At 42.6% G+C, this 13,798-nt stretch overlaps 1 protein-coding gene across 8 annotated transcripts in view; it reads left to right on the forward strand.

Annotated features, from left to right (window-relative positions):
* Positions 1 to 13,798, forward strand: part of LOC139817287 (uncharacterized) — a 388,078-nt gene that overhangs the window by 286,828 nt on the left and 87,452 nt on the right. For all 8 annotated transcript variants that reach the window (XM_071785253.1, XM_071785252.1, XM_071785254.1 and 5 more), the window contains 2 exons: positions 5,111 to 5,229; positions 11,938 to 12,241. In XM_071785253.1, coding sequence (XP_071641354.1) covers positions 5,111 to 5,229; positions 11,938 to 12,241 — 423 coding nt within the window. The remainder of the gene's footprint in view (positions 1 to 5,110; positions 5,230 to 11,937; positions 12,242 to 13,798) is intronic.

Raw genomic sequence — 13,798 nt, forward strand, 5'->3', positions numbered from 1 at the left:
GGTGAATACTCGCAAGAGAAGTATTCCACTATTACACTACCCTTGTTACGTCTGTCTTTCGCGAGAAGTCGCTGGTAAACGAACAACTCGGTACGGTCGTCTTTCGCGACACAATGGAAATCCCGAGCGGTAACGCGATTTCCTGCATTCCATTCATCGTCCTTTTTCCTAGCAACGTAGTCCGTTCGTGCATTACTTTGCCTCAAACGAGAATAATATCCTCCTGCGCCATCATGGCGGCCGGGGCCTTTGTCTCTTTGCAGCATCAGCAGCAACGACGGCACACCGAGTCTTTCCTTCTCGCGAAGGCTGTCTTCCTCATTATTTACGGAAGCGTGAGTTTCTCGTCTTCTTAACGGTTGCTGGTAATAAGATGCACTTCTTTAAAAGATTCGCCTGCCCGGAAGCGACAAATTGCATTCGCCCAGTGGCCTCGCCCCCTCGGGGTGTTACGCTACCGCTTCCAGCCCCGGCTCTGTTAGAAGAAAACTCGGGACGGGACGCGAACGTGGTTAGCTGGAACAAACGTTAACCGAATGAAACGCAGATGCATGTTACCCACGAGCCGTGTGCGACGACTGTTCACTTTAGCGAACTTCATATAACGAAATGATCTCTTGTCCTCCTTTTTTTTCCTTCCCTTTCTTCTTTTCGCTAGATATCAATGTTCGCACTATTGTGTGTAATACGAATTATATGCTAAATTATTTCACCTACAATGTACATTTTCAAAATAAGATGATTCGATCAATTAAATTTATAGTCATCTTATTGTAATCAAATGCCACGTAATATTTTTACCGCAGTTTTTAAGAAAATTATGCAACTACGCGGACAGTCGCTCGCCCTTCATTTCCGTGGTTGCTAGAGACATGATTCAAATCAGTTATTAGATTGAATCGAGCATTATTGAGACGAGCAAGAGCCCAGAGAACCCAGTGAATGATAACCGCTCTCGACGGAAATCCTCTCGTTCGTAATTCCCTCGAAACTTCAGAATGTAACATCCGCCGGAGCTTTCGCCGAGGACACGCGCGATTTCACATCCGGTCCCTCATACTCGTACTTCATCTCATTGGAAGAGAGCGGCCGCGATGGACGCGGTTGGTCGGAACGACTGTTAAGCGGATCGACCGATCGATGGGACCGGTTTAAACCACGAATCGCTCTGTGGTTGCCTCTCCGACCACCGCACCGGTTCGGTGCAAATGTCCTCCCGCGCGCCTCTCTCCCATCGAGGTTCCCTCTTAACGAAGTATCAATGTTACCACCCGCGGGATTACGTATTCAGGGCCCGATGTTGGCCGGTGTACATTGGCTGCGGCGCTACAGGCTGCAGTCGCGAGCGAGCCAAGTGGCGACGACCGAGAACCATCGTGTACGGACGAAGTGCGGCCAGAGATCGTGGCGAGGGGAGGAGGAGGTGGGTTGGCAAAGATAGTGGTAGCCAGAAAGGCCAGGAGTAATGATGTTTGTTTAGCTCTCAAGGAGAGGGTCTGCGTCGAGGGGGTGGAAGATACGGGTTTTGGCACGAGGATGATGGGCGAGAGACGCGAAAGACCGTACCCATGGTCGTTGAGCTTTCTCTCGTCGAGACTCTCTCCGCAGCATCCTCCTTCGAATCTTCGTCTCTCTCTTTCTCTCCTGCACTTTCTTACTCTCCTCCTCTTTATCTATCTTTCTCTGTCTTATCCCCATCTCGCCATCTGCCGTTTCTACTACCGCCTTTCCGTCACTCCAGCAGCTTCTCTCATCTTTCTCCCTGGTCTCGGTCCTCGCCTCGTAAATTGAAACTCCCGTGTGTTGGCGTCCGTGCATCTGGAGCTCCTTAGGAGTTAAGCTACGCAAATTAGATTTTCTGCTTAGGAGCCAGAAGTACGACTCCCCCTTTCCCTCGGCGCTTCGCCCCTTTTCATCCCTCGGCTCCTGCGAGACCTCCGCGAGACCGTGCGCAAACGTTCATCCCACTTCGTGAATATATACGGCCGCCATCTCTACACGTCTCAAGTCTTTGCGTTTGTGTCACTTCTGGCTCCCTTCTTTTTTTTTATTCCCTTTTCCGTAGTTTTCACGTCCTCTTATCTGCGCTCCTGCCTTCTCGTCGCCCCTCCTCCCTTATCTCTTCCCCTGCCGGTCCGCTTCACGTCTTCGGTCAATATTATCCGCGACGCGTCAGGAACGTCTTAATACCTTTTTCTTTAATCTGGGATTTGCTCTCGGTAGTGGAGGCGACGTGAAGTTTTTCTATCTATGGCCCGGAAATTTCTTCTGTCATGTTGGAGGGTACTCCTCGTTTTCTCGAGAACGTTCGTTATGTACGCTCGTTCCTTCATGAAATGGAATTTGTTGCCTGTTTGCTGGATCCCGGCAAATGTTTGCCGACAGACTGTACCGTTTAAGCTATACGTGAGTCGTCATAGCAACCGTGGCTCATGGTTAAATAGTATCGCTTCACATGAGTGCTCGCGAGGATCCCGCAGGAAGTTCGTATTCCGCCGGATGTCAACAAGTTTCATTTTTTTCTACCGAAAAGCCAGCGTCACTGTCTACATCGCTTCCACGATTTTTATATTTAAATAATACCGAAGTACGTAAATGATAAGAGTGAGTAAGAATTTTATAATTTTAATTTTTAATCCATCTACGTCTTGCTCGATCTTACTGTTGTACATAAAAAATCGAATCGTATATTATCTTCCTGCTTCGCATGTGACTGTGAAACACAACGGCTTCAAATAATGTGATAAATACAATCGACAATACGCTTACACTTCCTTCCTCTTTCGTTAAGTAAACGCAGTTTTTCTCAAAAGTCAAAAGAAATTCCTTCATTCAGGGAAGCGACGGTATTCTTTCGCGACTTTGGATTCGGTTTTTTTTTTTTCGTTTCACCGAAATCACCGGCGGATTCATGTACCCCCCCGTGCCTATCGAACGATTGGAAATACCAGCGAAACGAGAAGCGGAAAAGACTTTTCCGATAATGGAGGCCCGGAATCGTGCTATCGCACGTTTTCCGCGTCGTCACGTGGCGCGGCGGCGGCCGCAGGTGCATTGGAAATTAATTTCGGCTTAATGCCGCGGCGCCGGCGCCGGCACCGCGAATCCTTCGACGTGACGACGAATTCCCGATGCCCTCGAGACGTGATATTCCGAATCTCGTCCGCGGGATTCCTCGAGCAGGCCATTAAAGCAAGTTTAGCCACGTCGCGGGCGTTCTGTACCTTTCGCATTATTGATCTCATGCATTTACGAAGTGTGTGATCTGATCAATGTGTTTTGTTCGTTTTTCGTATAATTTCTTTCTGCAGTGCGCGAATATTGAGATTTATTTTACAAGAACGTGATATCTATCAACGTTACGACAGCATAGAGGAGATAGATCATTTATGGTAAATTAATTATTTAGACTCGGACTTAACTTACGGATTAATCTTACGTTATTCAAACAAACGATCTTAAAAAGTTTCAAAATTATATCACAATTATATTGATTTCTTAATTTTTGTTGTAAAGTTTATACTTGAATCTTATATATTATTTTGTGAAATAATGTTAATAGAGAGAGGTATTATTTTAGCATTTTAATCATGTTGCTTTTGGTGTTGCCAATGTTGTTCGATGATACCGCGTCATTACATCATGCATGGCATTTCGAGAGGTCGAGACAGGCTCGGTGACGAAAGACGCAGGGCAAATTTATTGGAAATGTTAATCGTTCCTGTCGTTCATGGACCCGCGGAATTCGCACGATTTTCCACGACGGCGAACTCGTCGCCCATTTGAACGAGGCATTGAATTTTCGGGTGGAACACTGGCCGCATTCAATTCCTCGGCCTTTGGCTTCCTGAAATAGTTCCTGAAATAGTGCGCGACCCGGAGGCGCGTATAATAAACCTAATTCCACATACTTAACGGGCATACCATCTTCGGGACTGGTGGTGGCACGATGTGGTCGGTGTTAAATCCGCGAGTAATTTCTACGTACGTATTGCGGTGATACCGGCGATATCTTATTCTTTAGGACAGATGAAAATGGCATCGTTTATCAGGGAAGCATTAACGGCCATGAAATTTTCGCTATCGTTGCTCCATTTCGGTATTTTGCGGCGAGAATAGCCAATTTAATTCTGTAACACAAAAAAGAATACGTTTTCCACGTTAAATTCTTAATGTTTAAAAAACTAGATATTAGGTGTTCTTATCAATTTCTAGGATATCGAGTGATTATAAAGTCCTTGTACTTTAAACTTTCATAACTCCCGTTCTGTTTTTTGTATACGAAAACAAAATTAAATAGGATAAATGAATTTATTTTCATTTATTTATTTTAAGAATTTTATTATTTACATATATTTATATATATTCTTAGAATTATTATATTTTTTAATATATTCATTTATTATTCTTAATACTTATTAAATTTCACTTGTATATATAATGCTTTTGTAAATTAATTAAAGTATTTTATAGTACAGAGCGGAAGCTATATGAAAGTTTAAAGCTGGAAAAAGATTTTGTAATTATTCTGTATTTCGCTTTTAAAATATTGAACGAGATTGAGCATATAATGCATAATAGAACAAATAAGAAATATTTTTTGTTTGAAGCGCAACGACTTTGTCACGTTAAGAACGCTTTTCGATTATCGTTGTTCAAAAATAGTTAATTTATTCTTATCGCCGATACTGGACATAACAATTGTTTCGTCGTGCAACGATAAGCTCGCGAATACGAGGAAGATTCGCGTTTATATGTCGCGCGATAGTCGTGCCACATCACTTGTTCTAATATCCGTTATAAAGCGACATTCTTTACACAACGGTCATGCACGCTAATTGAAACCCATGGCCACGCTTCAATTTTTGTCGCGCAGTTTTAAAACAGAGTTTCGCCCGACTCTTCTTCGCGCGTCGCTAATGCACTCGAGGGAAAAAGAAATTCCGTCAAATATGTGTACAATGAAGTTTCCGCTACGTTGTCGTAATCAAGAGAGATGCATCCACTGGCAGGTGGTAATGTAATCGCGCGTAGCCGCGATTCGACAGACGCCACGTGTAATTTTCATCCATATCGCTGCTGCAACGAAGATTGTTTCTCTCTGTTACAGGTCTGCGGGAAGGTGTTTAACAACGCATCGGCGCTCACGAAGCACAAACTGACGCACAGCGACGAGAGGAAATACGTGTGCACGATGTGCGGCAAGGCGTTCAAACGGCAGGACCACCTGTGAGTACAGATTAGAGTATTTCACATCAGAGAATTAGCGGTGCACTTGCGAATATGTCAAATTTTATGAAACAAGCTCTCAGCTAGTAGCTGTACGATTAGCAATTCTCTGACAGCAGAGAACTATTCTAACCAGATTACAACGCTATTTCGAATTATATGTCAGAGCAACGAATGAAAATCGCTGTATTGACCAAGTATTGTTTTGCGTTTTCACATGGAAAGCAATATTTAGGGGGAAAAACGTATTTATTACTACGATCTTATTACAAGTCTAGCTCTCCACTTTTCGATCAGCTATTCTCGCGTTTCTACCCGCCGTTATTGACAGGACCGATCTATTTACCTTTTCGCATTTCCTCTTCTTTCTCGATTTAAGCGTCATAGGGCATATTACGGATTCCCCATGCTATAAAACAATAACGAGAACAACACTCGAGCCAGAGCTTAAAGGAAAACGCTCGTGCTCGCGGTACTGAGCCGTTCATTATGTTCATCAAAGCCTCTCAACGCTCCACTTCGGCAATAGTATACGGCAGGTATATCGTTCGCGTACAAGTGTGCGTTATACGTATGTGTATGTGTGTGCACGTGTAGATGTATCTCCCCGCGTTCTCTTCTTTGCTGGTGCGCTCGTAAGAAGCCTTCTAAGCTGCCCCGGAGTGCCTTCTTAAGGCCGGTAGTTGGAGAAATTTCTACGCGTAGGTATGCCGAAGTAATCCCTTAGATATTTCCCTTACGTAATGCCCGGCTGTCCGGGTATTGGATGGGAGAGCTCGCGGAGCTTGTATCGGCACGTACGGGTATTAGAACTCCGTTGAATTTATAGCGGTAATAGTTATTGCCAGAAAAAGCTCGTTCGGAGATACGTTTCTCTTTACGTCGAATTACACTTTATTTTCGTTGGGTATATTAAATAATAATTCAGACGATAAGAAAAACGATTATGAAATCAGAAGAAAAATTTGCATTCAGACATTTATGTTGTGTATTTAAAAATTGTTATATATTATTCGCGCAAAATCGAATAACTTAATATTTAGCTCGTCCGATCTCTTTATAAGTCAACTATCTAAAGCTAATGTTTAGCTAAGGCTTAGCTAAATTATTCAATTTAAATTGACATAAGTAAGACCACTTAAGGAAGATACAATGCATTTAAATGCAATGAAGGACGTCATGTCGCACGATTTAGGATTTTCGTTTCGTGAGACACGGATGAGGAAAATGGACAGGCGCGATATAGCAATCAAGGAGGGACAAGGGACGAGACGGGGCGGCGCACAAAAGCGAGTGATGGAGGCGAACCATAGCGACTAAGGATTCAATTCTTGCCGGGAACGGGCAAAGGAATAACGCGGAATCAATAGAGGTCGGTCTCGCGACTCCGTTCGGCTTCGTCGTTGTAGTGTTGTCCGTCCGGCGCGGGTCGAATACCTCGGCCAGGTTGAACGTTATATTTTCTCGAAAGACGGATCCTCAAATCCTCCAACCCTCCCCTATATCCTTCCCTGCGCTTCTCTACCTCCTGACTTTGCTCGAAATCCGCCACGGCCGGCAGGGTCCATTCTGCGGGGACAGTATTTTTCTTTTCTTTACTGCTTCCTCAATGTCTTCCCTCGTTCTATTTCTTCAAACTCGAGCGACTCGTCGCGCTCAATGCGACCCGGCGGAAGGGTGCGAGGAATTACTTACGTTTCATTGCGAACATTGGATTTGTGGCTCCTCTAGGCGGAGCTGTCTGCGGTGGCACTTGCTCTCTCTCTCTCTTTCTTTCTTTGATCCCTTTCGTTCCGCCGATAAATGATAATAGCATTCAATCTGCCTAGAAGATCGTAAAGGTAAGACATATCTGTCGACTTTAACTAATCTTATCGCTACCTTAAATTTGATGTCTCAATTTATTTTCATTATTAGACAAATGTTTTACGAATAAATTGCAATAAATCCTTGGCTGAACGGTACCAAACTCGCTGTTATCGCGGTTTATCTTGTTTATCGGTGATATTGAAGCGTTGGTTTTATTTATCATATTTACTATCTTGCTATAACTCCGGAGAGGTTTCTCCAAGAGGTTCTCTTTGTTTATTTGTTAGCGTAAGTTAAACGTTTGTTTGTATCCATTTCATCGAACGTCGCTTTCGAACGATATTCCCCCCTCGATTGTTGGGATCCATATATTCCCAGATGCAAGTAAACGAACCGTGCGATACTATCTCATGCGCGAAATCGCGAAGTCTTTACCCCAGTTCCTGTTTTTCGCCGGAAGCTGCCGCTTTTCCGTCTTCCAAGTACGGCGTGCGCGATCGAGAGAATGCGCCCCGGAGTTCCTTCTTTACTTTGGAAAACAGGCCGGCTTTTTCGCTGGATTTGCATCGCCGATGTGTGGGAAAGGGAACGCTTAGCGTTATGCTTCTCCGATAAAGCACGTATTGGCAATTTAGCGTAACCGCAATATTGCTTGGGCACGATATTCCATCTTGAGGCTCTATATATACATATATATAAAATATATATCACATTACGAGTTCGCGACGACGAAAGAAGGAACAATAATAGGCAGCCCGAGCAATAATAGTGCCACGGGCGAAGATTTTACGGAGGAGAAAGAGAAGAGATCTTTCAGCTCCATTCCCCGTTTGAATGGACTTTCAAACTTAATTGAGAACGGGAAAAAGTCGGTACGAAGTCTCGCCGTGCTTCATTCTCTTCTCTAAGAATTGGCAGACCTGTGCAACTACAGTTTCCATCGCCTCTCACCTTCTTTGTCCAGACAGGTCCCCCATTGTAGATCTTTTGTCGAATAACCGTTACCTACAATTTTTCTAAATTCTAAAGGTAATGTCCACATTGATGAATATTATTGCTTTAAAATAACTTGCGTTAAATATATATCGTATTTAATATTTATTAATTCTTAAGATGGAGTTTATTAATGAAATAGTTTTGCATAATCGTATACATAAATAATATTCGTGCTGCCATTAGCAATTTTAGTTTAAAGTGATTTACAATGTTTTCGAGTTTATTGGTAGGATTGATTTGCGAGGACAACAAGGAGGAAGAAGATGATAGTACAATCTCGTCTATCAAAATCGATAGATTCCTAGACTGATAGGATGACTTCACCACTTTTTAAATTCTTTGCGTCTATGAACCTAGCACTCTCACCACTAAAAAGAATTCTTTACTGACTCGTTAGATTTTGTTAGATGCTTTCCTTGCCCTGAAAACTTAGTTTCGTACGATTTTACTGTTTCAAAAAGAAAAAATATTTTGAATAGTCTTTTTGTGATAATAGCTTTCTAAAACACATTCTAATACGTAATATGACAGATCAATAGATCAATTCAATTAATTTTTCTAAGTACTATAGAACAAAAAATATACTACTAAATTATGAACGCGACCCTTAATACATTTTACATTAAATAATAATATCAGGCCGCCAAGGAAACATTTGTTAACGTCGTACAAATGGATCCTCGGGCTTAATCGGAAGACAAAGGGCATAGACGCTTTGTCGCTCCTATATCGCGCTCCCGGGGAAAAAAAACTAACGGACTCCCAGAACGAAAGCTTCGTCGATTTCTTCAGTATCGAACAAGGCACCATTGTACGTTTCTCGGTGTATCTCTGTTATCGAAGTAAATCCACGTAGTCCCTTTGCTGAGTCGGAGCGCCCGCCGCCGCGCGAAATAAGGAACGGAAGCGCTTACACCTCGAGAGGAATTCTCTTCGAGAGCTTTTCTTCAAACGCGGAGATATATACCGACCGCTTCCTCCTCACCCGAAAGGGATTTGAGAGGACACTGGAGCTAAAGGGAGGCACACAACGTGAGCAGCGGAGGAGGAAAGCTGGCCCTTCGAGAAACAAAGTCTTCCCCTTTGCTTGTAGCACTGTCGAAAGCTTCATTTTTCAGAATGCGTTCGATATTTCGATAATTGCTTCCTCTTATGATCCTCGTCATACCAAGGCGTTACTAGTGCTAACTTTTATGGAAAGAAAACAAGATAAAATAGATTTTCTGAAAGTACATTGCGTATCTTATAAAAACTAATATATTATAATTTATATTAAATAAACAGCGTGCGCTACGATAACATTAATTGACTCAATAGTTGGAAGTTAAAAAATAATTCGTCTCCAACTTGGTTAATGAGCGAGTAAAAAAGAAATATAAAGAAAAAGTAGGCTTTTTTTTGTTAAGTCTCGTTAGGCCACTGGGGTTCAGGCGGAACTAATCGAGAGTTGATAATTAGTGCTGATTTAATCACCGTTCCAGGCAAAATTCTGCGCGTGCTCATTGACGCGGCCCTTTACGAGATCCAATTAAAGTTTCGTGGAAATTCTCGTTGTCGGTTGAGCGCAGGTTCATAACAATTAATAATAATTTCCTTTTCATCATCATATCACCAAGTTATGAGATAATATAAGACGATGAACTCGCGAACAAGACGTGAATTTTACTATGATTTCGGATAATGAAACTGCTGCTAAAGTCACGCGCCATGGAACAGCAATTTATTCTTGATTATTTTTATAACCTCATATTGTTATATACAATAATATTTGTAGAAATTGTAGAATTGTAAAATTGTGTAGCGCGCGTATTAATTAAATAAAAACACAATACTGCAGAGACAATAACTGGCGAAATAAATGCGTAAACGAATGCGTTAACGAAATGAATATTATCATAACTATCGATTACTATTATTCAATTGTTATCCAGACCGTTCTGTGATTCTCTGAACAATTAAACTATTTCAATTGTGCAAATTAAATGTAGCCATTAAACTCAGTTTATTCATTCGTGTTTAGTATATGTAATGCGTTAAAAGATTTAGTTTTTCTATGGCACTGATTAAATAAGTATTCTAATAAAACACATCGGTTGACCAGCGAAAACGACCGTCGGATAAAAGCTAAGGGTGTGGAGCCTTCGCGTTCGCGTTTCTCTCGCTTCCTTTCCGTGTCCCTCGGAAAACGAAAAGGAAGAATGATACACGTGCGGTCGACACGTCCCAGGTGTTCCTGATTATCTGCGGGAAGGGAAAGCGCTGGGAGCTCGGAACGGGTCACCTTAAAAGTTCGACAAATTAGCTTTTACAAATTAAACCCTCCCCACGGTCCCAACTTTACCGGCGGAATTTAAGGGAATCCGTTCGTATATCGATAGACTATAAAACTTTGCCGGATAGGAGTGGCCCCGCGTCTACCGAAGAATTTACTGGAAACGATATCCCTTCCATCGTGCCCGCCGTATCCGTACGACTTCTTCTCGCAATCCACTGCGAAAGATCCGACGAAGGATGTCCACGCTCGGAATCTCGTTAAAGTTTCAGGGAACAGGAAAGGCGGCTCCTTTCGACCACAGCGAAGAAATTTTATATACGCCAAATAACGTGTATATTATCGATCGCGTATATTGTCGCGGAATATTAGCAATTAGTCTTAATTTGCAATTAATCTTGGATTGGAATTAACGAAAGGACGATGTGCGTAGGAGTACAGTTTTATGTAACAGACAAGTACACAATAGTTTAGAATTTTTGCTTTGTGCATTATAAAGTAAATATCGAGTAAACATCGATGTAAATACGAACATGGAGATCGTTTCAATTATAAGCATAGATCGTGTATTTCAATCGAGATCCCGCACACGCCATTATTCTGCTTATCGAGCCGATCGACAATCTTGCGATTGGGACCATCAACGATGAAATCGACTGCGAATCGCGTCAATGGGGGTCGTGGATTTTATCGCGAACGCGATCGCGTAATCCGGGATCGTGAAATCGCGCAACTTGTTGCATGCCGGACACACCCTCGGATCTCCACGCCTTTTCCCAGCGCTCTTCGGTAATGTCGAGAGAATGGCCAGGTCTCATTTCCCAGAATATCCCAGTAGTAGAGAGGAGGAATCCTTCCGCGCGCGAGCGCGTTTTGCCCCGTCGATGTCAGCCAGAATATCGGGCAAATGGAGTGGATAAGTCCTTAGGCGGACTGGCGGGGTGTAAGGGCGACACACTGGGGATGAGTTTAGATGTTCCTCCTAGATAAAACAGGGGGAATCGTGCCCGGCGCCCGGCGGTATATGGGATTTCCGTGTCGGGGGTAGATCGTCGATATAGATAGGCGGCATAATCGGGCCGACATAATTTCGGCCGGGCACTAAAGAGCAGGTGTACGATCAGATTTCCGTGCCCATCGAGCATCCGCGAGTGCTATATAGCGTGTCGCCCGAGACGTTCTTATGATTAATGCTGGATGCGAGAGGAATTCGAATGGGAGCGCGTGGGATGTTCCAGCCTCGGGGTGATATTTCCTGACCGAAATGTTACAGTCGATTTATATTCCGGTTGAAATGCCAGCAGGTGATTCTCTGTCGGAAAGGACGGGTTCTCTCTAAAAAGTTAAATCTCTGAACAAAATTAGCTGTATAACAAATGGATAAATGTGATCGTGTTACAAAATTATTTTTACCATAAGTTCCAGTTGTTGAATTTAAGTTTTTATAAAAGAAAGAATAAAAGTAGAATCTTTTCTCAATTTTAATTTCGCGATACGTTCGATACGACGATTCTTTTTTTTACGAAGAATTTAAAAATGTTTAAGAGCACCCCGAGTTCACTCTCGCGTTTACAAACGTAAAAAATGTGACGGAGCTTTTGGAGCTAACGAGCAAATTTTTCTGGTTGTAGGAACGGGCACATGCTGACACATCGAAATAAGAAACCGTACGAGTGCAAGGCCGAAGGGTGCGGCAAGTCTTACTGCGACGCGAGGAGCTTGAGGAGGCACACGGAGAATCACCATGCCGGCAGCAAAATCAACGAAAGCATCAGTCCTAGCAGCCCCACGACCGGGCCTCACACGCCTAACACCCCCGGAAGCAATCCCAGCACACCGAGCACACCTGGTGCAACTTCCACGACAAATGGTCACGGGCACGCAGCCTTGAAGCAGCTTCTCGCCACCGAACCCGCGCAAACGCAACAGCAAAAGGTAAGTCATCGTCGCATTCTTCCCAGCGAATTCTTTAACCAATTTCGAGTAAAAAAAAGATGCGTTAATATTAAATATTTATCATATATTTAATTTCTTTACTTACGTAGCGGTTCTGAACGTAAGCTGATTTGAACGTAATTATATTCCGATTCGTAATTATAGTTACATTACGTAGTTACTATACTATTAAGCTGGTGAGCTTACAGACAAATTGAGATGACCAATCGATTCTTAATTTGTTTCACATGACACGAAACGAGGGATTTGAGTCTCACGTCCTTATTGTTTCTGTCGATCCGTCGATCCTCGTAGCGCTGCCCGTGCTGTATATTTCACGATTGAATTTTCTCGAAATTGGTCTGGAATTGCTGCGCCCGAGATGGGTTTAAGGGCTTACAGGGGGGGGAGGAGGGGCGAACCTTTCAAAGAGTCGGTCAGCGCGCGTCCGACGCGAATCCGCAAAGATGTAAGAGGATTAGGTGGCTTTTCCGCGATTGCCGAGTATGTCGCGCGATCCGTAACTAAAATGCCATTAATTTCTGTATCAGTCTTTATCATTCAATTTGTCAATTCCGCCGATCCCTTTAACCGGATTTGTCCCATTCGCGTATCGAGCTTGTATATGATTACGACCGCGTAATTAAGAGGAAATGCACATATAGAGAGACCGCGAAATGAAATCTTCAAAATGAAGATGATAATTCCTGCTCGCGTAGAATCGTTAATTAGAATTCGAGCCCACACAACTACTCGGCCAGGTTGTCGAGCGATATAGAGCGGAAAATTTTGATCTCTTTCGAGAGCATTCCCTCTCGCTTTTATCTCCTCGTTGCAGATTTAATTTTATAGCTTGCTAGCTTTCGGTAACTTTTATTACCCGCAATGGTCTCGTCTACCGAATGTAATGCACGGCGATAACGAACTTCAGATTACTATCTCGCTAATTACTACAATCATTACTCAGACCCCGCGATAGTTTAACTTCTTTGCAACTCTGATGAACTTAATTTTCATCGGCCGCAAGGTTGAGTGGATTCTCTTTTGAGACCGGTATAAATTATATCTGGAAAGCCTCTTTAAAAGTAGCTATTTTGCATCACTGAACAAATTATTTCTCGTTAATGAAGGAAATGCGTTTCAACGGGAAGTAAGAGCGTAAAATATATCAATTTAATTGCCGTTCAATTCAACATACGTATTTCGTGACATGAAATACAACGAATATTTTTTTTTTTGCAAATTTTAAAACGATATAATTTTATAACGATTTTTTTGTAAAATATTCTGTAATATATGTATTTTATGACATAAAATACAACGTATTTATTTACAAAATACAAGGATATCTTTTTTTTTTTTTTTTAAACGTAATATTATTCTCTATCATTTCGAATCATCTGTGATATAACTATAATTTCACGTTGATTACTGGCTCTCTACTCTCCGTTCGTTTTTCGACGGCGTTTTCCAGACGGTGCCTACCATCAGTCTTTCGAACATGGTAAAAATCGCAGAGGCGACCGTTTTCGGCATCACGTCCGTAAATGTCACATC

This window comes from Temnothorax longispinosus, chromosome 8 (assembly GCF_030848805.1).
Source record: "Temnothorax longispinosus isolate EJ_2023e chromosome 8, Tlon_JGU_v1, whole genome shotgun sequence".
Lineage (NCBI taxonomy): Eukaryota > Metazoa > Arthropoda > Insecta > Hymenoptera > Formicidae > Temnothorax > Temnothorax longispinosus.